The 19190-nt window shown below is 44.7% G+C and overlaps 1 protein-coding gene across 1 annotated transcript; it reads left to right on the top strand.

The window, feature by feature from the left end:
* The first annotated feature begins 1272 nt into the window (after positions 1 to 1272).
* On the top strand, positions 1273 to 18010 carry RSL24D1 (ribosomal L24 domain containing 1). Its single transcript, XM_082255972.1, has 6 exons — positions 1273 to 1419; positions 8145 to 8258; positions 10074 to 10146; positions 15209 to 15272; positions 15355 to 15440; positions 17781 to 18010. Exons 1-6 carry the CDS (start codon positions 1339 to 1341, stop codon positions 17852 to 17854), a joined length of 492 nt encoding a protein of 163 aa, XP_082112098.1. The 5' UTR covers positions 1273 to 1338; the 3' UTR covers positions 17855 to 18010.
* The last annotated feature ends 1180 nt before the right edge of the window (positions 18011 to 19190 follow it).

Genomic DNA, 19190 nt, shown 5'->3' with positions numbered 1-19190 from the left:
AAGGTCGCTTTAGAGACCAAGATGTAAGAGGGGCTATGGGGAGCCTGATGTAAGGGGGGGGGGCGTCTTTCGGATCCTAATATAAGGGGAGACTTTAGGGACCCTAATGAAAGTGGGGGTCTCTAAAGTAAGGGTGAACTCTGGGGACCCTGATGTAAGGTGGGAACTCTGGGGACCCCGATTTAATGAGTGGACTATTGGGACCCTGATGTAAGGGGGGCAGTGATCGTCGGGGAATCCAGTTTGGAGATCCGCCCGCCTGTGTAAAGAGAGCGGGCGGATCTCCTCAGTGACAGGGAGTGACAGATCGGAGTGTTCAGCATAGCTGGACATCCGATCTGTCCCTGTCTCACACAGTCACCTCCCCCCCCACACGTTAGTAAGCACCAGGCATACATTAACCCCTCCCTCTCCAATAAAATTAACCCCTTCCCTGCCAGTGTCATTTTTACAGTAACAGTGCATATTTATAGCACTGATTACTGCAGTAATGTCACTGGTACCCCCAAAAGTGTCAAAAATGTCAGTCAAGGGTCCGATCTGTCCGCCGCAATGTCGCAGTCCCGCAAAAAAAATCGCAGATCGCCGCCATTACTCGTTAAAAAAAAAAAACCACCAAAAATGACATAAATCTTTCCCTTTGTTAGTAAACGCAATAACTTTTGCGCAAACCAATCAAAATACGCTTATTGCGATTTTTTTTTTTACCAAACATAGGTAGCAGAAAACAAATTGGCCTAAAATTGAAAAAAAAATTGGTTTTTACATCTTTTTTGGGGGGAATTTCATATAAAAAAATGTTAAAAATATTGTTATTTTTTCAAAATAAACGCTCTTTTTTTGTTTATAGCGCAAAAAGTAAAAATCGCACAGGTGATCAAATACCACCAAAAGAAATCTCTGTTTGTGGGAAAAAAAGGACGTAAATTTAGTTTGGTTACGGCGTCGCATGACCGCGCAATTGTCAGTTAAAGTCGCACAGTGCCGAATCGCAAAAAGTGGCCCAGATGTAAGACAGCAAAATGCTCCGGTGGTAAAGTGGTTAAATGTCAGTATCAGCCAGCAAAGGAGAGACAGCTGAGAAGAAATGCATTTGGGAGCTCTTTGCCTTTGCTGGGCTCCACACACTGAACTCAGATATTTCTTATTTCTAGAGCAGGTCTGTTCCTTTGGTGGAGCGCCATGCTGTTCCAGCAGGTGGCGCTATAGAAGACTGCACTCTGTAGGAATTGCTATACGACGCTCTGGCATCTTGGAAAATCAACGTTCCACCGACGTCACTTCCTTTCACGTTTTCTACGGCTACACAGCGGAGCGGCTCCGGGCTGAGCCGCCGAGATGAGGATCGAGAAGTGTTACTTCTGCTCGGCCCCCATCTACCCGGGACACGGCATGATGTTTGTGAGGAACGACTGTAAGGTAGGTGGGGGGACGGCTCACCTATCAGAGGTGTGATGACATGTGACTGGGTATAGATGTGTGCGGGGTATGGGGGAGGAGCTGTGTGTGTACAATGTGATCTCCATTACACACACTTCTCTGTACCCCCCCCAATGCAGGATCTGATCCTCGGGATGTCTAGGGAGGATATAATAAGCGGAATACTTACCTCACCCACTGCAATCCCGGGCACCCTCACCCAGCTTCAACACTGGGCACCCCCACCCAACTTCAACCCCGGGACCCTCACCCAACTTCAACCCCGGGCACCCCCACCCAGCTTCAACCCCGGGCACCCTCACCCAGCTTCAACCCCGGGCACCCTCACCCAGCTTCAACCCCGGGCACCCCCACCCAACTTCAACCCCGGGCACCCCCACCCAGCTTTAACCCCGGGCACCCTCACCCAGCTTTAACCCCGGGCACCCTCACCCAGCTTTAACCCCGGGCACCCTCACCCAGCTTTAACCCCGGGCACCCTCACCCAGCTTTAACCCCGGGCACCCTCACCCGCTTCAACCCCGGGCACCCTCACCCGCTTCAACCCTCACTGCTTCAACCCCGGGCACCCCCACCCAGCTTCAATCCTGGGCACCCCCACCCAGCTTCAATCCTGGGCACCCCCACCCAGCTTCAATCCTGGGCACCCCCACCCAGCTTCAATCCTGGGCACCCTCACCCAGCTTCAATCCTGGGCACCCTCACCCAGCTTCAATCCCGGGCACCCTCACCCAGCTTCAATCCCGGGCACCCTCACCCAGCTTCAATCCCGGGCACCCTCACCCAGCTACAATCCCGGGCACCCTCACCCAGCTTCAATCCCGGGCACCCTCACCCAGCTTCAATCCCGGGCACCCTCACCCAGCTTCAATCCCGGGCACCCTCACCCAGCTTCAATCCTGGGCACCCTCACCCAGCTTCAATCCTGGGCACCCTCACCCAGCTTCAATCCTGGGCACCCTCACCCAGCTTTAACCCCGGGCACCCCCACCCAGCTTCAATCCTGGGCACCCTCACCCAGCTTCAATCCCGGGCACCCCCACCCAACTTCAACCCCGGGCACCCCCACCCAGCTTTAACCCCGGGCACCCTCACCCAGCTTTAACCCCGGGCACCCTCACCCAGCTTTAACCCCGGGCACCCTCACCCAGCTTTAACCCCGGGCACCCTCACCCAGCTTCAACCCCGGGCACCCTCACCCGCTTCAACCCCGGGCACCCTCACCCGCTTCAACCCTCACTGCTTCAACCCCGGGCACCCCCACCCAGCTTCAATCCCGGGCACCCTCACCCAGCTTCAATCCCGGGCACCCTCACCCAGCTTCAATCCCGGGCACCCTCACCCAGCTTCAATCCCGGGCACCCTCACCCAGCTTCAATCCCGGGCACCCTCACCCAGCTTCAATCCCGGGCACCCTCACCCAGCTTCAATCCCGGGCACCCTCACCCAGCTTCAATCCCGGGCACCCTCACCCAGCTTCAATCCCGGGCACCCCCACCCAGCTTCAATCCTGGGCACCCTCACCCAGCTTCAATCCTGGGCACCCTCACCCAGCTTCAATCCCGGGCACCCCCACCCAGCTTCAATCCCGGGCACCCCCACCCAGCTTCAATCCCGGGCACCCCCACCCAGCTTCAATCCCGGGCACCCTCACCCGCTTCAATCCCGGGCACCCTCACCCAGCTTCAACCCCGGGCCCCCGCTGCAGTCCCAGGCACCCTCACCCGATTTCTGCCTGGGACAAATCTCAGCTATCAGCGCGCTCACATTTAATATTATTATCCAGGATTTATATAGGGGCAACAGTTAGCGCTTTACATCATAAAGGCAGACAGTACAATTGCATTACAATTTAATACAGGAGAATCGGAGGGCCCCGCTCCTTAGAGCTTACAATCTAATAGTATTCCATATGCCACTTTCCAGTCCAGCCTATATGACGGCCGGGCGAGGGCTTTACAATCCTGCCTGGAAGTGATATGATATCCTTCACATGCGCGCAGATTGCTGGTGAGCTGTGTCAGCACATCACTGATCAGAGTAAAGAGCCAATGACGTAAGCTCTTTACCATGTGATCAGCTGTGTCCAATCACAACTGATCACATGTAAACAAATGCCGGTGTAACGTGAGAATTACCTACCCCGTGAGAAAAACCTACCCTCGTCACTTCCGGCCAGGAACAGCTGAGCAGCGCAGCAGTGCGCATGCTCAGAGCACCGGCAACCTAATGTAAAAGCTGAGGAGCTGAGTAGTGCGCATGCGCACTAGTAGGATATTATGACTGATTCGTGGGAAAAAACTACCCACGCCGCGCTTACATTAAAACATGTCGGCTGCAATATAAGTCATCTCCGCTCCTTTCCCTGTGACTTCCCTCATCTCGGCTAGTAAATATAAAAGCGGCTTTCCGTGATTTATGTTCTCATACAGCCGCCGCCGCTTTTATATTTACTAGCCGAGATGAGGGAAGTGACCGGGACAGGAGCGGAGATGACTCGTATTGCAGCACAGCTGTTTTAATGTAACCGCTGCATTACATAAAGTGCCGAGCACCGGAAGTGACGAGGGGTAGGTTTTTCTCACGGAACACCGGTTATCAGCATTTCCTTTCCTCAGCGCTGTCAGTGTCTGAGGAATGGAAAGCCAATAACTGGCTTTCCAGTTACTGGAGACATTTACACTGATCACTAGTAATCAGTACCCTGAATATCAGTGCCTATCTGTGCCCGTCAGTGCCGCTTCATCATTGCCTATCTGTGCCCGTCAGTGAAGGAGAAAAATAATTTTTTTATAAAATGTAAAAGAGGGAAACTAAGAAAAACGTTTCAAAATTTTTGGTCCTTTTTTTTTTAAGTTTGTTTAGCAAAAAAAATAGAAAACCCAGCGGTGATTAAATACCATCAAAAGAAAGCTCTCAGTCTCAAAAAAGGGTAAAAAATGTCACACGGGTACAGTGTAGCATGACTGCACAATCGTCATTCAAAGTGTGACAGCGCTGAAAGCTGGAAATTGGCCTGGGCAGGAAGAGGGTGAAGTGCCCGGTAAGCAAGTGGTTAATCATCACTGGGTTTTTTTTTTTTTTTGCTAAACAAAAAAACGTTTTTGTACATTTTGCAAAAAAGTAATTTTTCTTCTGTGCTGATGATTAGTGCTTTGATTATCAGTGTAAGCAGAGTGCTGACAGGCTTGCCAGTTATCAGCACTCCTTTCCTCACACAGACACAGAAAGTACTACCGAAAACTGGTAAGTCTGTACATGTGATTGGACATAGCTGATCACATGGTAAAGTGCTGCTGTGATTGGCCCTTTACTCCAATCTGTGATCAGCTGTGTCTGAAGGACACAGTGGACACAGAGTGCGCCCGATGCATGCTAAATGGGGCTGGGTTCTGAGAGGACGTCTATGGAGGCCCGCCCAGAACTATAGTACCCCGCTGTAGCTGTCTTTTGGTTTTAGCACGCTACTGAAGTGGTTAAAGCGGAGTTCCACCCAAAAGTGGAACTTCCGCTTTAGGGAGTCCTGACCCCCCGACATGCCACATTTGGCATGTCATTTTTTTGGGGGGGGGGGAAGGGGGTACCTAGTTTTGACAGGTACCCGCTCCCACTTCCGCTCGGAGCGCCGCGGCGCCCTGAGCGGAAGTTCTCCTCTCCCCCTCCCTCCCTGCAATCTTCTGGGACACGTCAGAGGTCCCAGAAGATTGCCGGCCAATCACGGCGCGCAGCGCGCATGCGCAGTGGGTACCCGGCTGTGAAGCCGCAAACTGTAACAGCCGGGTGCCCACAGCAGTGATGCCGGCGCCGAGGGAGAGGATCGAGGCTTCCGGCGGCCGCATCGCTGGACCGTTGGACAGGTGAGTAAATGGCTGGAACTCCGCTTTAAAGTTTTTTTTTTTTTATTATCTTGTATAGAGTAAAGGAGGGTTATAACCCTGTCAGGTTTTTTCTTTTTTTTTGCCATCTGTGCCACACTGGAGAGATTTCCCTTCACTTCCTGGCCTATAGCCAAAACAGGAAGTGAGAGTAAATCCCTCCAGAGAACGTAAATCCCTGGTTATCACCTGAACTGGAACCTGTTGGAAGATTTCCCCTCTGTTCTTGCTCTGGGGGAAACTCATAATTTGTTTTTTTTCTTTCATATTCGATGATGATGGTAAAAAGGAGAAATATATAGAGGGTGAATCTCCCTAACGGGGACACAAACAGCAAAAAACCCGACAGGAGTTCTAATCCATCTCCACTCTATCCAAAACTAAACAAATATAGGTTTTGCCTTTTAGTTACACTTTAAAGCGATATTAAACCCTCAAGCTCCATTCACACCTAAGCATACTGCAGCGATGCCTGTGGAGCATTTTTGGAGCAGCACTATTCATTTGAATGGGCATCCCTCCGCATTAAAGAAGATTGCATACCAGATTTTGGCGCAGCGCCTTTTTTGCCTCGATTTTAACAAGTTTTGTCGCTCAGCAATTGCGAGAAAGTCGTACCGCGGTTGGGGTATCATTAAGAAATAACGGCATCACAAACTCTTCCTGTATTTTGCTGCGATTCTCCTATGCTCGGGTGTAAATGGAGCCTCTGTGTTTTGTAGTTGAACACATTGGACACAATAAAATAAACATTCCCCCACTAGACCATTTGTAAAAATCCTTACCCCAGCCGTAGGGTCGCATCTCTTCTGAACATCTTCCTGATTGGGCATGAGACGGCCAGCCTGCATTTTGCCCCCTCTCCACAGACACTGCCAGTCTGGCTGGAATCTGCTCCATTGTTGGAAGCTGTGAGTGACCCGGCTGGGAAGCTTTCCCAACGGGTTTTTGTTGCTACATTATTTCTATACAAATTTCTCATTGTACCCGACTGTGTGAATGATTGTCTGCATCAGCAGCACCCCACCTACACACAGGTATTCTGTGCATGCTTGCAGCAATCCCATTCATGTGGATTGGGACGCAGTGACTGCACACTGTCTGTTCAATGCTGGGCACCCACATGGATGGGACTGCCCTCATGAGGATGGACAGAACAGCTGTGCATCCCTGTGTGGGCAAACACAAAACCCACTTTTTTAATGTCAGTATCAACCTACAAAGAAGAGACAGCAGAGAAGAAATCCATTTGGGAGCTCTCTGCATTTGCTGGATTCCACACCTATTTCCTACTTCCAGAGCTGGCTGCCCTGATATATGCCTTTGCAGTTTACAACTTTCAATGATGCTGGCTCCTGGTCCCTCAGTGCTGCTTACCTGAACTTCAGGACTTCACAGGCAAATGTACAGTGCAGTCAGGGGCCAGCATGGAGAAGGGAAGGGCAGGGGAATGCCTTGCTACCCTAGGCTGTGGGGCTGTATGTTTCTATTGATGCACATACTGTAGGTAGATACAGCTCTAGTCATGGCACAGATGGAAGAGATAGAAAAGCTGCATGTTCAGTAAGGCTTCTGTAAAACATGAGGGGAAGGCAGTTGAGCTGCAGTTTTACCACCCCTGATCTAAAACCTTCTATACAGCTAGAGGGGGCTGTTAACATGTTATGGCCATGATTCTTTTGCATCACACTTGCAACAGATTTTGTGTCCTTGTGACAGAGCTGATCACAGATTGGGGTAAAGGGACAATCGCAGTTGATCCCATGTAAACACATTTGCCGGGTATTTGCAGTCCTTTCCTCTCACTCTGTGTCTGTGGGAGGAAAGGAGAACTGATAACCAGCAGGTCTGACAGCACATTGTTTACACTGATAAACGGGGCATTGATCATCAGTGAAGAAGAAAAATTACTTATTTGCAAAATTTTATAACAGAAACAAATTTTTGGTCTGTTTGTTTATTTAGCAAAAACAAAAAACCCAGTGGTTATTAAATACTATCAAAAAAAAAAAAAGCTATGTCTCAAAAAAAATGATACAAATTTCATTTGGGCACAGTGTTGCATGACCGCGCAGTTGTCATTCAAAGTGCGACATCGCAGAAGGCTGAAAATCGGCCTGGGAAGGAAGGGGGTGAAAGTGACGGGTATTGAAGTGGTTAAATCTTCAGTTCCTGCATTTCTCTCTGCATATACAATTTTTTTTTTTTTTTTGTCCTTTTTATCTCTAGTAGTGGGCGGTCTTTAATACTGCATAGGATAGTGCTCACCTTGAGCTCTATCCTATGCTTCATTACATTGTGAGCTTAGGCTGTGTGATACCAGTTGAGGAGGTGTCATTGGTGGCCTGGGCTCACAGGAAAGTGTTGGATGACACTAGAGGTCATTCAGCTTGGAAGCGGGGCTGGAGGATGATGTGGGGAACAGCACTGCACTTTAAAGTGATTGTAAAGTCTCCTTTTTAAAATAAACTAAAAAATAACGAACCTGTTATACTTTCCCTCCTCTGTGCAGTTTGTTTGCACAGAGCAACCCCGATCCTCCTCTTCTCGGGTCTCTCTTCTATGCTCCTGGCCCCTCCCTCCTGTTGAGTGCCCTCACAGCAAGCATTCCCGACCCACCCCTGCCCCCTCTCTCTCCTGATTGGCTTACTGACTTTGATAGTAGTGGGAGCCAATTGCGCCGCGCTGCTGTCTCAGCCAATGAAGAGAAAAGTAGTACATTTTAAACTTAAAAAAAAAGTTGATGGGGGGGATTGGGGGAAATAACTAAAACCTAGAGAGAGGCATTTCCCTATCAAATGCATCAATACGAATTTTCTTTCCTTGCAGGTATTTCGATTCTGCCGGTCAAAATGTCACAAAAACTTCAAGAAGAAGCGAAATCCCAGAAAGATCAGATGGACAAAGGCCTTCAGAAAGGCCGCTGGTAAAGAGTTGACCGTGGTAAGCAATGACTGATTCACAGTTAGTGATTGTAAAGTCTTGTTTGTTATTTAAAAAAAAAAAAAAATGTTATACTTCTGTGCAGTGGTTTTGCACAGAGCAGCCCGGATGTTCCTCTTCTCAGGTCCCTCGTTGCTGCTCCTGGCCCCTCCCTCCTATCGAGTGCCCCCACAGCAAGCAGCTTGCTATCGGGGCACCCTAGCCCAGCTGCAGCTCCGTGGGTCTATTCTGACATGGAGCTGCTGTTTGGCCCCACCTCCTCTCTCTCCTGATTTCCTCACTGACTTTGGCAGCCAATAGCACCGCAGCTGTGTCCCAGCCAATGAGGAGGAAGAGCCCCCCGACCAGCTGAGGGACTCGTGGACAAAGATAGGGCTCAGGTAAGTATTAGGGGTGCTGCTGCACACAGAAGATTTTTTTTTATCTCGATGCAAAGAATGCATTAAAATAAAAAAACCTTCTGACTTTACAACTCCTTTAAATATCAGTATATAAACAGTAATTGTCAAGATATATCTGGTTTTATTGTTGAACTTAAAGGGCACAAAACATCAAAGTGGTTATTGTAAGTTTTTGTACCCAACGATGAGAAAAAGAAAGGAACCCAGTTCTACAGTGCAATGGTGGACAAGATGTCTGGTTGACAGAACGATGATACAGGCTTCCACTTTTGGCTTTTCATGCATCAGCTTATCCTAAAAGTAGATTCAGAGTAGGAGCCAGTGATATCTGCAGTCCTAGCAGACAGGCAGGTTTACTTTAGTGGATTCCTTAGTATATCAGTAATTTGTACAGGTAAAGATTCTAGGAAATGATATGATACATAGGCTGCTCCGGGGATTGGCAATGAAATCTTCTATAGCCGTACCATATGGAAGTTAATATGGTAATGTGGTATTTGTAACACTTAAAGTGATTGTAAATGATCATCTTGTAAAAGAAATGAAAGGCAAAACTTTTTTGTATAGATATAAAAAAAAAAAACCCATTATAAATATCTTCTTTCTTCTTTTTTTTTTTTTTATCACATTCCCTCTGTTCTCAGCTGCATGAAAGCTGGGGGAGGAGAAGAAGCAGCGCACTGAGCTTTGCATGAATAGCTGTGCAGCAGGGGCATGTCAGGACAAGTCTGATCATTGGAGGAGAGCACACTGAATTCCCAGCATAGCTAGAGAACTGACTACGCTGTGCTCTCCTGCTTAGTGGGGTCAGTTTTTAATAGGAATGCAGAGGGACTTGCAGGAACACCGGGGATTTCACACAAATTAAGCAATACAAAGAGAATAGGATACTTTCTCATACAAGTACATGGTACAGCAGGCACAGATCAGGATTATGAAGTTTTGGGGTAACAAACGCTTTAAGCTGTTTTGTGGAGTTGTACATTTTGTGCCTATCATGGTGGTGGCACCGCTTTTCCTGGCTAGATTTTGCTATTTTTGTTTATTTTTTTGTCAAACTTTATTAAGGTGTATAAGTTGTGGGAGAAATTCGGAGCTGTCATTGCTGACTGCTTTAAAAATAACAAAAATGCTAGGAGCTTTTTACTAGTTTCAGTACTATGTGAAGCAGAGGGAGTCACAGGTCCTATTCAGCATTCTTCTGGGTAAGTGACCCAACATATTAAAGCCAAAGGGTCTACATAAAGGCCTGGCACCCAGAATTGCCCAGAGGAGGGGTCAGCAGTTGCAGGCTCCATGTTTCTCCCATAAGTAGATTTCAGTAAAAATCAGATTTAAATTAGCAAAGTAATATCTTATGTATAAATACAGAACCTGATCTATCAGTAGTTGCTTTAAAAATGTTTCATTGCAGGATAATGCATTTGAATTTGAAAAAAGAAGAAATGAACCTGTCAAGTACCAGAGGGAGTTGTGGAGCAAGACTGGTAATGTTTCTTTTTTTTTTTTTTGCCTTCACATCTTTCACTGCTAAGAGACCCTAAAAGTATACTTGCTTGTTATCTTGAGAAAGTCTTGCATTTATGATGCTAGTAAAGTTTGAGATGCCCAGAATGACTGCTTGTGCAGTTGATGGTACAGTCCTGCCATTTGTCCCATGGCCCTAGTTGATTTTATTGCATGTGGAGTTGGTTCACATCTGTCAAATGCCAGAGAGTGGATGCATGTCATTGGGTGACACAAAGGGCAGCTCTTTTGGCACCCAGTAGTAGCTTGGCTTAAGAAGGAAATGGTCAACTGAGTCAAGTAATGGAGGTCTTTGATTAAGAGATGGAGGTTAAAGCAGAGGCTGAGAGGGACCGGGGGATACAAGAATGAGACAGAGGAGACTGCAAAGGTTCTGCTACCACAGAACCGGTATTGGGCACAAAGATGATGTCAGATGTGGGTTGTGAAAGCTAGAGGCTTGGGTAACAAAAAGGACAAGAGGACGGAGACATAGAGACAAAAATGGGTCACAACTGACGTGCCAGTAAGAGGGGATAAAATGAGAGGCTACAGGAGGAGAAATGCCAAATACACCGACCATTCAAACAAACGCAATACCAAAGCAAGAGGCATGGGACATGAAAATAAATAAACACAAAATGCTGGCGCACAGGTAACATCAAATAGTTAACTGTTTAGACAAGTCAATATAGTCCAATGAATAAAATGGGTGGGCTGTAGATAGTCATGGAATGCTCCGCACTAGGACAAAGCTCCTGTTCTGGAGTGAGGCCAACTCAAAGAGCCATGTAAAAAAAGAGAAACAGGAGAGCGCCCCTTAGTGCAATATTTAAAAAGCATAGGGCAGATTGCCAAATAAAAACTTGCATAACAATGAAGGGTAAAGCTCGCCTTGTGAATGCTCGGAAACGCGTTGTGTTCCCCTGCTCCACGGTGATCTCACACGCCAGCCGGCATTGCGTTCCAAACAGTGGCCCGCACAGCGACGATCTGGAACTTGTTCATCTTTTTCTGGAGACCGAACACTGGATTACGGCTTTCCATCCCACAGCTTGGATGCTTGGATTTCCCCGCCGCTGAAGCAGCCTCATCTGAGATGAGCTTTACCTTTTTCATTGTTATGTGAGTTTTTATTTGGCAATCTGCCCTATGCCTATTAAATGTTGCACTTAGAGGCGCTCTCCTGTTTTCTCTTTTTTTTTTCTCTTCTCCTTTCCTTTTTTTTTACATGAAAATAAATAATGCACTGGTTGGGCAGAAAAGTTCATACCAGTATTGGAGGTGAGGGATGGTGAATGCTGCTACCACCACTTTATTTCCATTCTAAATTGCCATACTAGTAAAGCCTTTGTACAGGTTTATATCATAGGTATCATGGTAAACTATGGACAAAAGAGCAGGTTTGCAAATCTGCAAGACTTCTGATTTGCTTTATGCATTGCCACACAGCAATTGGCTGATGGCCCTAGGTAGCATTGACCTCAATGGAGATGGGGAGCAAGACCTTTTGTCCGATTAGTACAGTGCATCCGGAAAGTATTCACAGCGCTCCACTTTTTCCACATTTTGTTTTGTTACAGCCTTAGTCCAAAATTGATTCAATTATTTTCATGAAAATTCTACAAACAATACCCCATTATGACAATGTGAAAGAAGTTTGTTTGAAATCTTTGCAAATTTAACGAAAAAATCCCATGTACATAAGTATTCACAGCCTTTGCCATGGCACTCAAAATTGAGCTCAGATGCATCCTGTTTCTACAACTTGATTGGAGTCCACCTATGGTAAATTAATTTGATTGGACATGATTTGAAAAGACACACCCTTGTCTCTCTAAGGTCCCACAGTTAACAGTGCATGTCAAAGCACAAACCAAGCCATGAAGTCCAAGGAATTGTCTGTTGACCTCTGAGACAGGATTATATTGAGGCACAGATCTGGAGATGGGTACAGAAAAAATACTGCAGCATTGAAGGCCCCAATGAGCACAGTGGCCTCCATCCATAAATGGAAGAAGTGTGGAACCACCAGGACTCTTCCTAGAGCAGGCCGCCCAGCCAAACTGAGCGATAGTGGGAATAGGGCCTTAGTCGGGGAGGTTACAGAGCTCCAGCGTTTCTCTGTTGAGAGAGGAGAACCTTCCAGAAGAACAACCATCTCTGCAGCACTCCACCAATCAGGCCTGTATGGTAGAGTGGCCAGACGGAAGCCTCTCCTCAGTAAAAGGCACATGACCGCTCTTCTAGAGCAGTGTTTCTCATCTCCGGTCCTCAGGGCACACTAACAGGCCAGGTTTGCAAGAAAACTGAAATACATCGCAGGTGATATTATTTGCTGCTCAGTGATTGCAGTATTCTAGTCTACATCTCCCCAAGGTAATACTTAAAATCTGGCCTGTTAGTGTGCCCCGAGGACCGGAGTTGAGAAACACTGTTCTAGAGTTTGCCAAAAGGCACCTGAAGGACTCTGACCATGAGAAACAAAATTCTCTGGTCTGATGAAACAAAGGTTGAACTCTTTGGCCTGAATGGCAAGCTTTTTTTTATTAGCGGCAGGAACTGGGAGACTAGTCAGGATAGATGAATGCAGCAATATACAGACATCCTTGATGAAAACCTGCTCCAGAGCACTCTGGACCTTAGCCTGGGGCGAATAGGACAACGGCCCTAAGCGCACATCAAAGATAACTAAGGAGTGGCTACGAGACAACTCTGTGAATGTCCTTGAGTGGCCCAGACTTGAACCCGATTGAACATCTCTGGAGAGATTTGAAAATGGCCGTGCACCGATGCCCCCCGTCTAACCTGATGGAGCTTGAGAGGTCCTGCAAAGAAGAATGGGAGAAACTGCCAAAAAATAGGTGTGTCAAGCTTGTAGCATCATGCTCAAAAAGACTAGAGGCTGTAATTGGTGCCAAAGGTGCTTTAACAAAGTATTGAGAAAAGGCTGTAAATACAAATAATGTACGTAGGATTTTATTTATTTTTTTTAAAATAAATTTGCAAAGATTTCAAACCAACTTCTTTCATGTTGTCATTATGGGGGATTGTTTGTAGAATTTTGAGGAAAAAAATGAATTTAATCAATTTTGTACTAAGGCTGTAACATAACAAAATGTGGAAAAAGTGAAGCACTGAGAATACTTTCCGGATGCACTGTAAATCTGTATGCAGCCCTCATATGCAGGTGAACCTGTATTTAAAGGAAATGTATACAGTAGGCATTTGAGTTTTTTGATTTGTGTTAAGAGATCAATTTGTGTGTTACTATTTAACCCCCTGGCCACTGACAGTATGAAAATGTGTCCTTTCGGCGGGTGGGCCTTGGTGCCAAGTGGCTGCATATTTGTGTACCAATTAGCCAACACAGCTTTGCCGATAGTCCACGCCCTGCATGCGGTAGCTAACGGAAAGCTTCTGATTGCTTCCTGCGATCTGGAGCTTTCTGATTATGTGATCAATGTGACAGCCAATCATAGCGTTCACATGATCATAAACCCCGCCCCGGCCTCCCACCGTCTGAAACTTCAAGGGCTGGGAGGCACCAGCGCAAAGGGGTTTAAAAAAAAAAACTTATGTAGGGTTTGCAATTATGTATATTGGCATCCATATTTGTTTTATTACTTATGTAGGCTTTGCTTCTTCCTTTGCAACACAATAGTTTTGCTTTACCGCTGCTTTAAAATAGGTGTGTGTTGGTGGATTCATTAATAAATCATGCTCTCCCATGTCTGGCATATTTCTCATTAGTGGTTTAAAATGACTTTACTGTATTTAAAAACTTTAAACAAAGCTTGCAAAAAGACGTCCATAAATACTTAGCTGGCCTTCTGCTTCTTCTGGAGTCTGCGCTCTGTTTCAGAGCTAAGTCGCTCGCAAAAACTTTGCTTCTGACACTTTTCTGATTGGATTCCTGCGTTCCCTACTATGATTTGTGGTTTCATCCTTCGGCTCATATGTCAGTGCAGAACACAGTAAGCAACAGCTGCTATGAGGAGGGGAAGGGAGGTAGTATGATTTCATATTGATTGCACACTATCGTGGCTATAAAGTTAGGAAAATGGAGCAAGTGTATAAACACACAGTCACATCAACAATTCATTTAAACGTTGCAAGAAAACTTCAATGTGTACTCCTTCACAATAGCTATAATGTCTTTAACAGCTCTAAAGTGGAATTGACATGTTAGCCACAGAATGAGCCAGTAGTGTGCCAATATACAGTTTATATAGTGTCAATGAGCCAATGGGTTGATTCTCGTACCCAACAGGCAATTTCAGGAAGCCAGAAAACATGGACTGCCACTATTCACAATAAAAAGAAAATGCCAGCTCTAATATTTATTTTTTTCAGTCTTTATTAGCTCCCTAGATTTGCCTTGCAATTATACAAGCTGTTTATGATAAATGGTCGATTATTGACAATCTTACCGTAAATGTTTGTAGATAATGCTGATGACCTTGCTGTGCAGGATAGAAAGATTTTAGAAACCTTGACTTTGTTTCTATAGCGTTGACCTTCTTTGGCGATGCTTTACATAGCTAATAGAACTATTCCTTATGGCCCCTTTCACATGCACGTTTTTCAGGTGCACCCAATCAGAACCTCCATTCTCTATTGACCGACGTGTCCGTTTGCACCTGCAAAAATCCAAGCTTATCTGATCCAGTAAAGACGGATAGGGATTTGTTCCCCTTCTGTTCACAAGATCGGATGGGTTGGCAGTCTGTTGTAAATGTACAGACAGTTCGTTTACATTCAAACGCCCATAGAGGAGAACGGGCAGTGTCTGTGTCCACTCTGTATAAGTGGAGTGGACACGGACCTGTCATCCGCCTGCTCAGTGGCCAGACCCCCTGATGAGCAAGCAGGTACCAGCGGGAGTCCGCCCCGTGTTTAAAGGACCCAATCTCTGCTCCAAAAGGAGCTTACGATCTGGTTGTGTGTACGCACAACTTAATTTCAATGGAACTTGTAAAAATGTATATTTCAAACCCTTGTCTTTACACTAGGTTAATGACTATAAATTTATTTTTGTAGTTGATGCAATGAGGAGAGTAGAAGAGATCAAGCAGAAGCGGCAAGCGCGGTTTATCATGAACAGGTGAGATGTGGCCCACTGGCTTTGAGCTATATGATTGCATTTCATAGCACATATTTTCATACATTTTTCCTTTTTATTCTAGATTGAAAAAGGGCAAAGAATTACAGAAAGCCCAGGACATCAAAGAAGTCAAACAAAACATACATCTTATCCGGGCTCCTCATGCTGGTAAGTTGACATCTGTTTAGCATGCACTTTTTTTTTTTTTTTTTCTGTATTAAAGGATAAGTTCACCTTTCGTAACATGTTACGAACGGATCAGCCCCTGCTCCCTGATTTGACAGCTGCAAAAAAAAATGTGCATTTATTTATGTTTTTGTTTTAAGTGAACTTATCCTTCAAGGATGATTCAGCCCAGTGCTGAAAATCTAGTTTAACACCCTGTACTAGTTTAAATGCATATATTCCACCCTAGTGGGAGTGCACACAGCTCTGGTTTTCTTTAAAGCAGAATTTTACCCATAGCTTGATTAAAAAAAATAAATGTTCTTTAGAAAGGAGCATACATTTCACATTAATAATTGTTACCAAAATTAGTGTGTGCTGTAAATTTGCCTCCACCATTGCTCGTGTTTTTCTTTTTGCTGGAGGCTGCCATTTTGCTTAAGCCAAGAGACCCTGAACAGCAGACAATCATTTTTGTCAGTGTTGAAAAATATAGAGCAACTGAGCATGTGCAGAGCAGGGTGAGAAAGTGTATTAGTGGATTTGAAACTGTATAGACACTTATTTTTAATGTTTTACATAGCTTTACCTGCAAAAGGGGTCAGCTGAAGTGATCTAGCAGGACCTAATTTTCTGACTAATGTTCCACTTTAAAGTGGAATTCCAGGCTTTTGCTTTCTATGCTAAAACTTGTTCCCACCGTGATTCTAAATTTGATTCTAAATCCTATTTTAAAGTACCTTGTGAAAGGAAGATGCCAATTCTAAGGGCGCTCTGGTCTGGTCATGTGATCGGCTCCCAGCAGCCGGCTTCAGGGGAGTTTGGGAGACCGTCGACAATGGATACCCCATAGTAAGCTTATGGGTGATGTCACTGCCCAGGTATTCCAGCTGTTGTCATCACTCTCTCCTCTTCCCTGGACCCGGCAGCTAGGGCGATCCCATCCCCGCACTGGAAATCCCTCAGAATAGGTAAGTATAAGTGCCTTCCATTTATAGGGTAGATGGAATGGGATTTAGAAGGGGAATGGGAGCAGGTTTAGGCAAAGTTAGCAATCGCCTGGAATTCCACATTAAAATGTTTTAATACAAGGGACAAAGAGAAGGCTATGTATATCCTGATTCCCCAGTCAGTTCCAGTACTAGATCATGTGTAGGTCTGAAATATATCTCATGATTTCACATTGCCTGTACTGTTAGCATATGGCTATATTCTGACCTCAAGTGGATCTATAGTCATCTAAAGGTACAAATCTGACATCATCAACTGACACATTGGGGTTGATTTACTTAAACTGGAGAGTGCAAAATCTGGTGCAGCTGTGCATGGTAGCCGATCTGCTTCTAACTTCAGCTTATTCAATTAAGCTTTGACAATAAAAAAATCTGGAAGCTGACTGGTGTCTTTGCACTCTTCAATTTTAGTAAATCAACCCCAATGGGTGAGTTGAGGATGTCAGATTTGTACCTTTAGAAATTTCAGCTTTCCAAAATGGAGTGCTCGGTAAATTTGGACCTGTAGTCAAATAAACCAAAGCTATTTAACAGCTTATTGATGGAGTATAGGTCCACTTGCTTGCACATCATTCTGATGTAAAGATCAGATAGTACTGTGCCAACTATATGTTTTTAATTCGTATTGTAGATTTAATAATGGATAAAAGCTTTACATGATACTCTCTTAACTGGGTGCCGGGTAAATATAAACTGTTTACTAAAACAATTAAAAACCATACAGGTGTTTCTAAACATACCAGACCGGTAATATGGAACTTTCCTGTTCTAGGGATAGATTCTGCTTAGCAGGAGATGCCTTCTCTTCTGGCAGCAGAGGTCAGGGGTTCAGATGGGAAGGTTGCCACTTGGAGTATCTTAAGCACTACTCTCAAAAAGATAATAAAACCAGAAGAATTTCAGGATAACAGATAAATTGTCCTTATACTCAGCTCTCAGTGGTTACTTTATACACCTGCTAATTAATGCAAACAGTAAATCATGGCTTTAAGCAAATAGAGGTTTAAAGAGATTAGGTTGGTTTTTGAGCAAACCTTATAATGGGGAAGGTTTGTGACCTGATGATTGCTACTAGATATATGGGTGTTTTCAGCATGTATGACTGTAGAGCAGGGGTCTTCAAACTATGGCCCTCCAGTTGTTCAGGAACTACAATTCCCATCATGCCTAGTCATGTCTGTGATTGTCAGTTTTCCAATGCCTCCTGGGATGCGTAGTTCCGAAACAGCTGGAGGGCCGTAGTTTGAGGATCCCTGCTGTAGGGCATTGGAGCCTATCCCTTCTAGTAGGTGATGTAAGTGTGATTGAACATTGTCTTTTGTCATTTTAGGAAAAGCCAAAAAATTGGAGGACAAAATGGTTCAGAAACTACAGGAGGATGTGGATATGGAAGAATCATCATAGAAGTGGATATAAACCTCCTATTTATATTGTCACTGCAGTGTGCTTCGATGTGGGAACATTTGTACAGCATTTCAGAACAGTCCAAACTGCATTTTTGAAGCGTGACTGTGTGTTTGGTCTGAAAAATAAATTTTATTTACTCTTGGTATGTTCATATTTTTATTTCTTTGTGATGAATACATAGTGTGGAAAAGGTAAACGTATCCTTTAAAAAAGACCGGTGGGCTCAGGCACTAAATCAACCATATTAATAAATAAAAATCAAGAAATTATATAAACATGACTCAAAAAAAAAAGTGCAAAGGAGTTTTAAATATAAGTAACAAAGTTCCACATAATGCAAAAAAATAAATAAATATATGTAACAAAGTGTCCAATAAAAAAGTGTAGAAAGGTGTATATAACTTGATCATATAAAAATAACAAATTATGAATACATTTATTAGTAGCATAGTCCCACAAAGTAAAGTATAAAAAAAAGTCCCAAAAATCAATGAAATCCAGTGCCAAAAATTTCAATAAAGTGCGCCAGTGCTTCAGTGAAACCAGACATGCAAAACTGCTTACCAAATCTAAAATATCTCAGCACTGGAGATCTAAATGCACTCATGAAAATGGTAACAATCGGGTAACTCAAAGGGCCATCCATCCAGCATGGATCATCCGTTCAGACTGTCATGTGTAGTAAAACCACTCCGCTCAAAAGGTCATCCGTCTAGCATGGGTCATCAGCATAAGACCAAATTGAATGGTATTTACTGCCACAGCATCCACATATATAAAATAAAGGACAAGCCCCATGGTGCAGTAAGCTTGAAACATGTTTAACAGGATAATGCGCTTACAATAACAGCAGTAAAGTTCAGTGTGTAATCCAACTCATCCAAGCACAGCTACAAGTCATGGTGCCAGGTGTGTGTGGTGACATCACTCAATCAGCCTTATAATTTTCTGTACACAGTTGGTGTAGAGAACTTCCCCAGAAATGTAGTTTCCGGCTTCTGTGATTGGCTCCTTGGTTTTCCCAGAAAACCAATATGAAGATACAAGTTAAATTATTGGCTTCATTTGTAATATTATTGTAAGCTTTGGTGAGATACTCCTACAATATTAATTACTTCCAAAAGTATGGAGACTGCAGCTTTCCTCAGAACAGACAGTGCATCAGCTAATTAATAAGCCAGACCCTCCCAAGAGCACACGATGATTCTGCTGAAACCGAGATATTTGTTCACAGCAACAAAAGGTAGGAATCTGCTATATAGTTTGTAAAATCCTTGCAATGTACAAAGATCACACTTAGTTTTTTTTTTTTTTTTTCCTCTCAACAAAAGTG

Source organism: Pelophylax lessonae (genome assembly GCF_965119305.1).
Source record: "Pelophylax lessonae genome assembly, chromosome: 4".
Lineage (NCBI taxonomy): Eukaryota > Metazoa > Chordata > Amphibia > Anura > Ranidae > Pelophylax > Pelophylax lessonae.
Note: the sequence above shows the minus strand (reverse complement) of the source record. Positions and strands in the feature narration are given on the sequence as shown.

Excerpts from the sequence above, each read along its gene's own strand:
- RSL24D1 (XM_082255972.1), top strand. The coding sequence starts at position 1,339 with ATGAGGATCGAGAAGTGTTACTTCTGCTCGGCCCCCATCTACCCGGGA. Across the intron at positions 1,420-8,144 it reads TTGTGAGGAACGACTGTAAG|GTATTTCGATTCTGCCGGTC; the intron begins GTAGGTGGGGGG and ends CTTTCCTTGCAG. Across the intron at positions 15,441-17,780 it reads TATCCGGGCTCCTCATGCTG|GAAAAGCCAAAAAATTGGAG; the intron begins GTAAGTTGACAT and ends TTGTCATTTTAG.